The following is a 13,174-nucleotide window of genomic DNA, read 5'->3' on the forward strand; positions in this document are numbered from 1 at the left end:
TAGTTTCTACGCTGGAAGTCGTGGGAGAATCTGATGTGGGGGAGTAGAAGTAGATACGTGATGGCTTCTCACGTTGTGCGCGTTGAATGCGACCAAACGGTTGGGGTCGCGTTTGGGAAGCTGCTGGGGTCCACCCTCCCGCCCTTTCCGATTCCTCCTGGAAGCTCAGAATTACTACTGTTCTGTTTACTCTTCTTCTCCTTCTTCTTCTCTCCACAACGACTCTCGTTGAATCCTGCGCGTTAGGTGGCAACTCCTGTTTAACGTAGTTATTTTCCCACCTGGGTGACATTTGCCAAACAAGTAAGACCTCGTGCAGCGGTAATAATGCGGATGACGCGTAGAGCTTGACATTGACTAACTGCGTTGGTGGGACCGTTTTATAATTCTCGTTTGAATCTCTTTCTTTCACCAAGGTTGAGCTGGGCACATGATCAGTATTGCTCGCCCTGTAACAGCTGTTGTTTGGACATGGCAAACCGATGAGAGTTTCAATCATAGAAAAGACAATTGGAATGATCGTGTGAGAAATTAGGGTCTTCTCTGACAACCCAAATTCTGCTGGAGAGTTCTCGTCTCCGATGAGGTTGTTCCTGATCACCCATGCATGGCATCACAGTAACCCCTCAATGCAATTAGAGCGTCGGAATTTTTCTTGATGGCGAGCTGGCTGAATGTAACCATGATGCGAGAATCGGTAACACAAACGCCAAGTGCGAATGTCTAAACACACACTCCAACGCAGCTCCAGAGTGTAAGAAAATGGTTTGCCGACAGGAACAACGGGCCAACAATAGTGAAAGGCTCATGCCACTATTGGGAGAGCAAAGACAAGCAAAATCCTCCGTATCCACGCACTTTTTACACACACAAGCACACACACAGGTGCTGGGGGAGTGAGCCTTGATCACGTCATCGGTTTGTTATTATTTTCTTGCTTTCCCCGAAATGAGTAGAATATTCGTTCAAAAATCAACACCCTTCTAACTGGCAAACAGTTACAATACTCAAGCACAGATTCACTACTTTGCAATTTCAATGGTTACCGATAAAAGTCCGATTCAATCATGGCCGCGAATTAATGCAATTATGTGTCTGTATAAAAATTCTCGCGCAGACCCTCTCCTGCTAAGTGAATCAGTCCCAGCTTCTGGAACTGGGCGAAGACTGTGTGCTCAACAGTTTCTTGAGACGTAGCGTTAGATTGAAGCGCTGCGGAACTCTTATTACCCAATTGGAAGGGTAATAGTATTCATGACCACGAGGGTTAGAACAACCGTTTGTGGACTCGAGGTGCGATTCGTCGACTCGGGTGTGTGTGTGAGAGAGAGTGTGTGTGAGAGTGTGTGTGTTCGTGGCATGAAAACGTACGCGACTGGATGAGTCTTGGCGAGGATTGTTGGAATTGAGCTCAATCAGCTTCGTTATTGCTAATCAGACGATACACTTGGAGAAGCCTGAACTCTAGAAAGGCATCGTCGCGACACTGCAGCAGCTCAGGATAGGTGCGGGTAGAGCCGCGACGACGAAGAATCGAGAGTGTGGCGAGGTTTTTGGATTTGTTTTTTTCATTTTTTTCTTTTCTTTTCTTTCTTTAAAATAGTTTTATTCCTATATGGTGGGCGAGGGAAGAGATAGCTGCCCAAAGTCGTTTGACTAGGGGGTTGAGAGAGCGTCACTGTTTGGGGAGTTCGTGGTCAGTTCCAGTGGTGGGCCTTCAGGTGGTGCATGGCAACGCGGGCAGGAAGAGGGCGTTTGGAGGTACCTGATAGCTCGCTGCTTGTGGTCATATAAATAATTTTTTGAACGTGTTTTGTAGAGAGAGAGAGAGAGAGAGAGAGAGAGAGATGGCGGGGCTTTAGGGCGGTGATTGCAGAAGAATGCATTAATTTTCTGTCCTGGCGAGAGGATTGCGAGGGAGCAGCGATATTGTGTTGAAGTGGAGGAAATTGAGCTGCATTGAGAAGTGAAGAGAACGCGAGTGATAGGTTCAGAGCTGGACTTTGAGGTTGGAAGAGCGTGTTTGAAAGAGAAGGTGGTGTGATCGGTATTTTTGTTTCTTACGATCTCGCTGTAGAATACTATTGAGATTCGATTGCTGGGGGAGGGGAATACCGCAGTTCTGTCTTCTTGACGAGCAATTGTGTACCGGACGTGTGCATCTTGGTTGCCTGCATGGGAACGATCATTGTGATTAGCATAACTTGTGAGTCGGTAGTTTTTGATGTTATGGCGAGTTTGTCGAGAAGATTAACGGTGTCGGGGTGAGAATTATTTCTCTGACATCTTGGATACTAGAGCATGAATTGTATCTCATTTGTTGACGGTGCGTGCACTGGTGGAGTGACGCTCAAGCTATTGTGGTTTCGGTGACGAACGCGGATGAGAGGTTCAGAAGTGTGCCAATGGGTTCATGTTCGAGCGTTAAGTTTCGCTAGTTTCAGTCGATCGGTACTCTTACATGTGGACAAAGACGGCTTTGAAATTCCTCTGTTTAGGTTTGCAGCTTCCACAAATTAGTCAGAGCAGCATCAAACTTCAAAAACTTGCAATTGCAGAAAATGCGCTCCGATTCCTGTTTCTGGACTTGATCACGTGCGGATTTCTGGCTTAATTCTGGAATAATCATTGCACTTTTGTGTGATAAACCAGTCGGTTTCAAGAAGTCGACATATATAGGTAGACATTTGGAGTGGTTGGATCTTGGCAGCAGAAAGTTGTCAAGATGACTCCGAAGTTTGATTTTGTCGATTGGTGGAGCAAGGAGCAGCATCGAGGGACTCCGGTGGTGGTTAAGATGGAGAACTCGAAGTATTCTCTTCTGGAAATTGAGAGCCCTACGAAGTCCAAATTTGAGGACCACCAAAACAAAGGGAAGCAAGGGAATGCCAAGCAACTGACGTGGGTGCTTCTTCTTAAAGCCCACAAGGCGGCGGGTTGTGTCGCTTGGGTGGCATCAGGAGTAATGTTGTTGCTTGCCGCGATCAAAACACGTCTCATTCTTGGCCAAGGGGTGGCTCAGCAAGACAAAAGCAAAGGAAAATTGTTTAAGGCCATCACAGCTTTTTTAATGTTTGCTGTGCTGATGTTGTGTATGGAAGTGGGAGCTCATGCTTTGAGTTGGCACTTCACAACGCCACACTGGCCTTCTTCTATTGGTATTCGGGACATCCCCCACGCCGTTTATGTTGGGTGGATGTACTCTCGTGCCAATTACATTGCTCCTGCGCTGCAAAAGTTGACGAACTTCTGCATCGGGTTGTTCCTCATCCAGTCCGTGGATCGAATTGTATTGTTTTTGGGCTGTGTGTATATCAAGTGGAAGAAGATTAGACCTGTTCCGGTTAATCCATCCCTGGAGTCTGACGACGCCGAGAATCCCGACGGCGGCCACCCCATGGTTCTTGTACAGATTCCGATGTGTAACGAGCGCGAGGTTTGTTCTAACCCAAGTTCTTCATGCCTTCACAATGGAGGTACTCTATTTTTCAGCATACTACAGTACTGGGTCTGCTCGTCTAGTCTGTGTAGGCGCTTTTATCAGTTTAAGGCGGTTAGCGATACAGATGAAATGATCCATTTAAATCATCCGAAGTATGAGGACCGCAGCTTCACGCCATGTGTCACTGTTTTGGCTTCAGCAATTGGTGAAGATAAGCAAATTTACTCGACGATTGATTGACTTTGAGAGTTAGCTAGTTGTGCGTTACAACTTGTTTCCAGAGAGGTAATTTCCTCGACGATTTGTTCGAAATTTTCGGGTTTAAAATTAAAAGTTGGTTTCGTTGTGTGCAGGTATATGAACAATCCATAGCCGCCGTTTGTCAGCTTGACTGGCCACAATCTCGCATACTCATTCAGGTTTTGGACGATTCTTCGGATGTAGAGACACGCTTTCTGATAAAAGGCGAAGTGAATAAGTGGCAGCAGAAGGGAGCAAACATAAAATACAGACACCGGCCTGACCGCACAGGATACAAGGCTGGCAACATGAAGTCAGCCATGCAGTGTGATTACGTAAAGAATTACGAATTTGTCGCTATTTTTGATGCAGACTTTCAGCCCAAGCCAGACTTCCTGAAACGCACAGTTCCTCACTTTAGGGTAAGCTCTTGGTTCTCTTAGTCAGCTGATCAATCCAGAATTTTCCGTTTTCCTCAGACGGATATCTGAGCAGCTTTAGTTATTAATGAGGCGCTTTTTTTTTTCGTAAGAATCTCTTGTTGATTTCATTTCAATCAATACCCTTTCACAAGGTTATTTCTTTGCTTTGCTTTGTTTTTGTTTTTGTTTTGTTTTCTTTTGTTTTCGTTGAATCTATGCGTTTAAATTCACTGACTTTTGAGTGCTTGTGAAAACCATCTATTGGTGGTTACAGGACAATCCAGAGCTGGCGCTTGTGCAAGCTCGGTGGTCATTCGTCAACACGGATGAAAATCTTCTCACACGCCTTCAGAACATTAATCTATCTTTCCACTTTGAAGTGGAGCAGCAAGTGAATGGTGCTTTCATCAACTTCTTCGGATTTAATGGCACGGCAGGAGTATGGAGGATCAAAGCACTTGAGGAGTCGGGTGGGTGGCTGGAACGGACTACTGTGGAGGACATGGATATTGCTGTTCGAGCTCACTTGCAGGGCTGGAAGTTTATTTTCTTAAACGACGTTCGGGTCAGTTGTCTTTGTCTTCTTTTGTACATTTCTTGTCCATTAAGTAATCATCTTATCGTTGTGATCCCCCCTTCTGATGTACTTTTGGAGTGTTTTATTTTGTCAAAATCCTTCTGTGGATTTTTGAGTATCATGTGTCTGGAGCATTTGGGATGGTGTTACTGATCGATGATCCGGTGATCTATGTTGCAGTGTCTCTGTGAAGTACCGGAGTCATATGAAGCCTATCGCAAGCAGCAACACCGGTGGCACTCCGGACCTATGCAACTATTTCGCCTTTGTCTTCCAGACATCATTCGAGCCAAGGTGAGTGGCAGTACCATTCGGGGGAGAATGCTGTATGTGACCATTCTTAGGTGCAAGCATTTCTCAAAGTCTCATTGTGAATGTAGAACTAACAGGCAACCTGGTTCTGATGTTCTGCAGATCACGTGGATGAAGAAAGCAAACATGATCTTTTTGTTTTTCCTTCTCAGGAAGCTTATTTTGCCATTTTATTCATTCACACTCTTCTGCATCATCCTTCCCATGACCATGTTTGTGCCGGAAGCAACTCTACCAATTTGGGTTGTGTGCTACATTCCAGCACTCATGTCGATTTTAAATGTGCTGCCGTCACCAAAGTCATTCCCTTTCCTAGTTCCTTACCTGCTCTTTGAGAATACCATGTCGGTGACCAAGTTCAATGCCATGATTTCTGGTCTCTTCCAACTCAGCAGCGCGCATGAGTGGGTAGTGACCAAAAAGACCGGGCGAGCTTCTGAGGGAGAGCTTTTGAACATGGAGAAACTAGCAGCAAAGCCTGCTTCGGCTATTGACAGAGCCATGTCCGAGTCTAACATTGATGCGTTGAAGACAAATAATGCAACAATGAAACCGCTGCTACCTCCTTCAGTTCAAAATCCTACAGAACTTAAGAAGAAGAAGAACCGGCTGTATCGAAAGGAGTTAGCACTGGCTTTCTTGCTGCTTACAGCTTCTGCACGAAGCTTGCTTTCTGCGCAGGGAGTTCACTTCTACTTCCTACTCTTTCAAGGTATAACATTCTTGGTGGTTGGTCTTGATCTTATTGGAGAGCAAGTGAGTTGATTCTTGTGTGCCACAAGATCAAGCCGCTCGCTTTGAAGGTCTCTTAAACCTGCTGTTGATAGATCGGGCGACTAAATATCTATTTGTTGGAACCCTAGTAAACCTGAGAAAAAAAGGTCTTAAGCCGATCTGCATTCTTCTCCACTTGTCTTAATGGAATATCTGAGAGCAGCGAGATTTGCTATCTTCGAATCAACGGTAGTTTTTCTGTTTACTGGTGCGCATCAACTTCGAGGTTTCAGTGGTATCATTGCAATCAAGTGTTGAGCTGGAGGAAGGTGCTAAGCGCTGGGGGTAACTTAGCATCCAAGTGCATGGAGGTTGAAGAGTTTATCATCTAGAACTGCATACTTCTATGGTTGAGGCATGAGGCTTGGAATGTGGGAAAGGAATTGCTGGTGATGTAAGGACAGCAGTTCAGGTGTCTCCAGCAGGGGTATGTCAACCATCAATTGCTGTAAACACCTAATATTCATTGTAGTTTGGCCATTCATTTAGTCTATAGTATTATTTCTGATGCCTCCATTTAGAAGCAGTAGTGGTTGTAATAAAAATTGCGCCTTAGGATTATGTGAATAAATCTTCAGATCTATTTGCACATTACCATTGGAATGTGGCGAAGATTTGCTGAGCATGTAACGTCAGCCATTCTGACCCAAAGGTATTCTGAATTGGAGGTCATTTCTTTTACGGCCATCTGCTTCCTTCGCCATTTCGTCACACTCTTGTGGCAGTAGAGTATGTGAAGAGTATTTTACAACATCTAGAAGCCATAGTTTGATGGAACCTTTAGAAGGAGACTAGATACCAGCGTTTTTGTTACTTCTTTGCATTAATATGACACGTTTCAGCGACTGATTTCCATTAGTGGGTGCCGCACGGCTCGGTAATTCCGAGGCATTACTGTCTGACATATCATATCCTCTCTTTGGCTCGAACGAGTTCTCAACAGCTCTGCAACCATGACAAAATCCCTGAACTAGTGGCGAAACCACTTTCCCCAAGTTTCCCTTACCAGTCATTCTCCAACTCTAATCAACACAGTACTTCGCACACTTGCGACTATTAAATACTAACGTAGAGGTAGTTATGTCTATTGGATTTTCCAAGGCATCGCTGTCTTGGAGGTAATCTGGCATGGTTCCTGTGAGCTAGTTCAACCCCCCACAAGCACATCAATGTGGAAAGGGACTTAACACCACCAGCAGCAGCACTGTGCGAATTATTTGCAACTTCAAATGACTGAGTTATTAACACTTGACGCACACCTCGATGACAAGACACTTCTCTCTCATTAGAATCCAACCCACGTAGAAAACCACCACTGGTGTTGATGGGTTGCCAGGAAGTCTCGCTCCAGCACCATTCTCCACACACAAAGGACTTGAGCTTCTTCGGCACTCTAGCAAAGGCCCTAAACCCTAAAACCTGTTTTCTCTACATGATAATTAGCATCCTGATAATTAGAACACATGATCTTTGTACATGTTTATGACACTATGTTGGGTATGTACACTGTAGGTTTTATTTTTTTATATTGTAATCACAGCAATTTTTCATTCAAAGAAATTATTTTATTAATAAAATTTTAACTGGTATTTCTGTATTTTAATGAGTTCATTAAGTTCATTAATCATTCATTAAGTTTTGAACCTTTGACAGTTCATTCATCTTCATTTTGTAAACCAATAAAATAAAATAAAATATTATAAATTGATAGATCAAATCAAAAGAAGAATAAACTTTTGGCTTGATATAAACATACATAGGGATCAAACCAAAACAACATATCCAAAGAAGTGGAGAACTTAAGATATATAAGTACAGTAGGAACCATGCAAGTATCATCTTCTTACAATGAAAATACGAGAATAAGGAAATTCATTCCAAAAATATAAATACCATAAATAAGTATAAGAAAATGACCTAAATCCGACAAGCCGTAAACGATCTTAAAAACTTCAGTTGTTTCTGAAAGTTGTCTATGACAACAGTACAATATTCTAATTTAAATTTTTCTTTAAAAATACGAAAGAAAATCCAAAACAATTTACACAATAAAAACGAAAAGATCATATTACAAGGAGGGGTTTTTGACTTTGATTGATTTTAGTTGTTTCTCTATTTTGTGAATAAATTAAACAGCTCTCGATCAATCCTAGCAGGATCCCTCCCATCTGTTGCAAATCAAGACTTCAGATTGCATCAAAGTTAGTCTTCGATCAAGCGCTACACATTGAAACGTCTCTCCCATTGAGTTAAGTTGGTTTTGTTTCTGAAGAGTTCAATCGTAAACTCCATCTCATTTCATTAATCTACACACTAATCCCCATTGCTGTGTTCAGGATTTATAGCACATTTCTAGCTCCTTGCAAATACCTGCATCAGTTTATTTCTAGAAGCGTTGACCGATTTCTTTGCAATTGCCGTTGAAGTCTACAAGTATATCAGTTGGGTGGCGTTCAATTCATCAGCATTAATTTAGTGAAGGGTTAGTAACGAAGACGTAACTAAATGACCATGGTATAGTTGCTGTCTAGTGTCGTGGACCGGAGGAAAATCTAGATACAGTGACACGGGAATTTTGTTGTGAATGGTATACATACTGCGACTGCTTTACAGAAGTGTGTTCTTTTTTTCTTTTCATTGCGAGTGCTAGTGAATGGTTAGTTGGAATTGAGCAAAATCGTTGTCTTTTATCTACTGCTGCTACCTTGCAGACGATCATACTATTCAACGGCTTCAAGAATAGTGGATGAGGTTTCGTGATCCTACTAAGAAGAGAAACTCGAACAAGGACTACGGATGGTACTTTCACGGGTTAGACTCCATATCCAAGATCAGAATGACTCATAACACTGATCTTACACTGACACTATCTCCGATTCCGATTGCAAGGAATGACAACATCAACACATTCTATCATAGGGTCTCAAAATTTATTGGAGGTAGTACCGAATCACAGTGAAAATCAGATCCCATGAGCCATTCCGAGAAATGATAAATGTGGTCAAACTTTATCGAGCCACAACCTTGTGCCGTGACCAAAACATATGTACAAGTACTTCTGCGTGATCGATAACAAGGATTGTTAAGAATGGTGTTATTGTAAGTCTATGTAGGGAAGTTATTGCCCCAGCTACACATTCCTACAAAAAAAATTGTTTTCAGTAAAGGAACAACACTGCAAGTCCCATGAACGCAACGCCAGCACTTGAAGCCATGGTTCTTGCAGCGTCGGACTCGAGAGGGCTGGGTCCTGGGGCCATTCCAAAAGGCACAAGAGCGTCGGCGGGAGCATCCGCAGGGCTCTCCACGGGAGCGTCAGCTGCAAAAGTCAATCGCACACATTGTCATTTGATAATCACAAAAATCTGCTGATCCGCTCCCACTAGTTTTCTACCCTCACAAGACATTGGAAACTGGGTTGGAATTCAAATGAACAATATACTAGATTGTCACACGATTCACGAGTTGTAGCTCTTGATCAGACCTGGTGATGCGATCGGAGATCCCACGGGACTGGACTCGGGAGCCACCTCAGGAGCATAATACTCAGGAGATTCAACTGGTGCATATTCAGGAGATTCAACTGGTGCATATTCGGGAGATTCAACGGGTGAATATTCGGGAGCATAATCTGGGGAGTAATCGGGAACCACGGGAGGGGGGTACATCGGAGCAATCGATTGGGGCGCGTAAGTAGGAGTTGTGGCTGCAGGCCATTGTGCCGAGACTTGCCCAAGCACCAGAGTGAAGAAGATCACGACACAGATCGAACGAGAAGGTAAAGCCATCTCGATCCAAAGAAGTGGAGACAGATCTCACTTGAAGAGCGCAAACGGGTTGTGTTCGGAACTGCGACCTCACCACTACAATTATGAAAACACAATCGTAGAACTCTCGATAGAAGCGCCGTCGTAAACACCCTATTATCAAGAAAAAAAAAAAAAAAAAAAAAAAAAGAAAAAAAAATCGACTCTGGAGGAAGAGGAGATTCACAGCGACAGCTTCTGGTTACACACGAATGGAGAACGGTGCTTCTGAATGGAGAATGCTACTGCTCATATGCAATCTCCGAATCCCAGAAATAGACGAAGCGGCATTCGAACGGTACATCCGTTCATGCTAAATTTGGTCACACGAAGCACGTGTCAGTGTGGATCTAGTCTGGCTTTGTCCACCCAATGAAAGCTTTCTGCATCACTAACAGTCGGTTCCCTCAACAGTCATTCAATTTGATACTGCCAAGTATAACCGAGGTGATTAAAAAATGAATTCAAATTGCACAGAGCACTTGCTAGCTGGATTCCAGCTTCAGCAACAATAACCTTCACCACCCTTCCCAGCACTTGCTTAGGTAGTCCACTGGTCAAATGGTTTGTTTCCAATAGCAAGCTGGAAGAGATGCATCTTACTCATTCCGGTAAATTTGACGTAAAGCAGTTAAACTTTCTCTTACGAAAGCGAATTATAAAGCAGAAAAGAATTAGTAGCCCCAGAATTATCATTCACCCCATTGACAACTGGTTGCAGTCCATTTACAGCGTCAAATTTATGGGAAGTTGTAGATATATTATGTGCATAGTTTCGTTATTGTTCACTTCGGTTCACTTTCTCAAGTTTCTTGTGCTGCGAAAGAATCTCGAGGAGACAGTTCTACACACATGAGGTGACTACAGCATGATGTGAGTGCTAGAGCTTCTTACATAACAAAGAAACGGATGGAAACATTTCATAAACAGCATATACCTTGCGTAGAAAGAGTAATAAAATTCAACAGTTTCGTTTGACACAACATAAAAGTGTGCACATTGGAATGGAGCAGTGGTTCAACTATGAAATTGATTTTTAGTTGAGCAGTAAGTATGGGATAAATACTTGTTGTTCTTCGAAGCTTGCAACAAATTGAGTGGGACTCATGATTATCTCTATCTCATCTGAAAGTTCGACAAAAATTTAGAGACGTTTAATTGAACTCCACTTAATTAGAATGCAAAATAACCCATAATCTCTGATAGACAGTGAAATTAGGTGTGAATTCAATACAGGAAAGGGAAGCCAACTTCACAAATTTGGTTAGAGTTTCAACACAGTTGCATGCCCTTAAAATACCTTGAGGTTTCTCCGAATAAGAATATAAAAAAATAACCACACTAATGAACAGAAAAAATGATACAGATATCTTCGGCAGTGAGCCTGAAACATAGCCTATGTAATCACCAAAATGTGGTGTGTGACACGCTAAAGAATGGAAGGAAGTAATCATGTTCCTGCCTATAATCCGCTTATACAACCTGCAAGGCCTCACTCTGCACTACTGCCATGGAAATCTTGCACTGCATAAACCGCAGGAAGTTGCTCTTAAACTTGGCACCACATGCCATTAATCAAATATGAACTGAATAAAATTCCTTAGGGCTTATCAGCAGCGGAAAAAAGCAGTAAGTCTCATGAACACAAAGCCACCATTTGAGGCCATAGTCCTGGCCATCGCCGGATTCAACTCGACTTGACTCTGGGGTCATGGCTCATGTCTCTGGAGCATCTACTGGAGCGTTCACAGAGCTCGCTATGGGAGTGTAAGGTGCGAAGATCAGTAGCGCACACTGTCAGTCGATAATCACAAAATATGGGGCTCCTCCATTTGTTTTCCCAGCCTCACTAGAAATCCGAAACTGGATGGAATGCTAATGGACATCCCACAATGTCATACGATCCGAGAGCTGAATCCGAATGTCAGACCTGGCTCCGCCATCGGAGCGATTGAGGGGTGCCTTCAGGGGACTGAACATGGGAAGCAACAAGGAGGCCATTTTTGGAGCGTCCTTGGGAGAATGCGTGGGAACCGCTTGAGGTGCAAAAACTGGAGTACCTATTTTGGGAGCATACGCAGGAGCTATGTCTGAAGCCCATTATGCAGTGACTTGTCTATACACCAGAGTGCAGAAAATCGCAACGCAGATTGCAGCTCCTACCACGGTATTGCGACGAGCTTTTACTATGGTTTTAACACGGAACCAATATAAATTGTTGGTGTGATTAAAACTTCTGTTAAAAAATAATGGAGAATTTCACAAGAAGCACTCTGGCATTCCACTAACACTGCAATATCAACTATGCTGAAAGAAGATACACAAAGGGGGAGGTAGAGATTCACCGGAAAGCTTCGTGCCACAATGTGAGGTGGAAGCTGTGATTTCTAGAAGATCAATTACTTACGTGAACTATCACTACACATGAGAATGAATTCAAAATTGATAACCGGTTGTGATTCTTAATTCAATGTCGAATTCTCACCTGCTAAAGCATGTATTGACGTGGCGCTCAAGGGAACAAAGCGATTCTATTTGTCGGGCTTTCATGCCACACGTTTCTCGGGAATCTGCGGTCTCGTTGAGTCCATAATTAAGAAGGCCATTTTTACATTGATGCGACACATCTTACCATGTCAATTCCCTGCAATTGTGTCCCTAAATTTGAATGCTTCCCGATTTTGTTTCGTCCGCAATATTGCAGTGCTCATCGAGGGAGAAGGAAAGAAGGAAGTCCTATGGATACTGTGTCAGCATTTGAAGCCGTGTTTCTGGCAACGCCGGATTCAGTTAGTCTGGGGTCGGATGTCACTGATGAAGCTTCTGGAGCCCAGATAAGGGCGTCCTCGAGACTAGTGTCGTCAGTGTAAGCAGAAAGAAACAGTAGAAGACCACATTTATTGAAAACCATAGATCCCAGGACATGCATCCACTTCTCATTCTGGGTGCGACATATCATCAAAAACTTCGTCTAGATTCAAACAGACCAAATTTGAGATAGCACATACTCCAGATAGAGGTTGATGATATAACCCAGAGGTGAGATTGATGCCCAATCAGGCTCTCCAACGGGGGACATCGTGGACGCCTATTCGGGAGGGTGATTAGAAGGATGAACAGGCACCGCTTCTGGTGCGTAATTTCGGAAGTCCATCGTGTGTACAACTACTTGAGAAGAGGACCACAAAGACAGATTGCAGATCTCACCGAGAAAGTGTTGCTACCAACGGTATCTGCCATCTTGTTTGGTAAAACTTGATTTCAGAAAACGTAACAAACTTTATCTGACGAATCTATACACTGAATGCAGCCGCAGATCTTGTGGAACTGCAACACTCTCGATCCTAAGCGCGGTTCCTAACAGTACCATTGCACCGCATATCTCAGCCTAGTCTGAAATAACGAAGCTGGAAACAGACATTCGACGTCCCAACGTAGTGGCTACGACAGGTGCCGCCGCTGACATACTCCTGGTCAAGCCAAGAAAAATATAATCGTAGGCCGCTGTATTCAAACGGCGCGTTTCTAGGCACTTCAAATCAACCAAGAGATATTAGCGTGCGGACAAGGTGTCCCACCGTCATAGCTGTTTCCGTTCTAT

General features: G+C 43.5%; 2 protein-coding genes across 2 annotated transcripts; one reads left to right on the forward strand and one right to left on the reverse strand.

The window, feature by feature from the left end:
- Positions 1–1,835: 1,835 nt before the first annotated feature.
- On the forward strand, positions 1,836–6,625 carry LOC112273888 (putative xyloglucan glycosyltransferase 9). The gene is made up of 5 exons (XM_024502916.3): positions 1,836–3,436; positions 3,796–4,104; positions 4,379–4,669; positions 4,862–4,975; positions 5,096–6,625. The coding sequence occupies exons 1-5, from the start codon at positions 2,726–2,728 to the stop codon at positions 5,756–5,758; spliced, it is 2,088 nt and encodes a 695-aa protein (XP_024358684.1). The 5' UTR covers positions 1,836–2,725; the 3' UTR covers positions 5,759–6,625.
- Positions 6,626–8,675: 2,050 nt separating this feature from the next.
- Positions 8,676–9,785, reverse strand: LOC112274028 (uncharacterized). Its single transcript, XM_024503160.3, has 2 exons — positions 9,252–9,785; positions 8,676–9,086 (listed from the first exon to the last, which is right to left on the reverse strand). The coding sequence occupies exons 1-2, from the start codon at positions 9,553–9,555 to the stop codon at positions 8,926–8,928; spliced, it is 465 nt and encodes a 154-aa protein (XP_024358928.1). The 5' UTR covers positions 9,556–9,785; the 3' UTR covers positions 8,676–8,925.
- Between the last annotated feature and the right edge of the window lie 3,389 nt (positions 9,786–13,174).

This window comes from Physcomitrium patens, chromosome 21, assembly GCF_059467195.1.
Source record: "Physcomitrium patens ecotype Gransden chromosome 21, ASM5946719v1, whole genome shotgun sequence".
In the NCBI taxonomy this organism is placed as follows: Eukaryota; Viridiplantae; Streptophyta; class Bryopsida; order Funariales; family Funariaceae; genus Physcomitrium; species Physcomitrium patens.

Bases quoted from the DNA above. Each gene is read 5' to 3' on its own strand.
- LOC112273888 (XM_024502916.3), top strand. From the start codon at position 2,726: ATGACTCCGAAGTTTGATTTTGTCGATTGGTGGAGCAAGGAGCAGCAT. The intron at 4,670-4,861 runs GTCAGTTGTCTT...TCTATGTTGCAG, and splicing joins TTTTCTTAAACGACGTTCGG to TGTCTCTGTGAAGTACCGGA. The intron at 4,976-5,095 runs GTGAGTGGCAGT...GATGTTCTGCAG, and splicing joins CAGACATCATTCGAGCCAAG to ATCACGTGGATGAAGAAAGC.
- LOC112274028 (XM_024503160.3), bottom strand. From the start codon at position 9,555: ATGGCTTTACCTTCTCGTTCGATCTGTGTCGTGATCTTCTTCACTCTG. The intron at 9,087-9,251 runs GTCTGATCAAGA...TGACTTTTGCAG, and splicing joins ATCTCCGATCGCATCACCAG to CTGACGCTCCCGTGGAGAGC.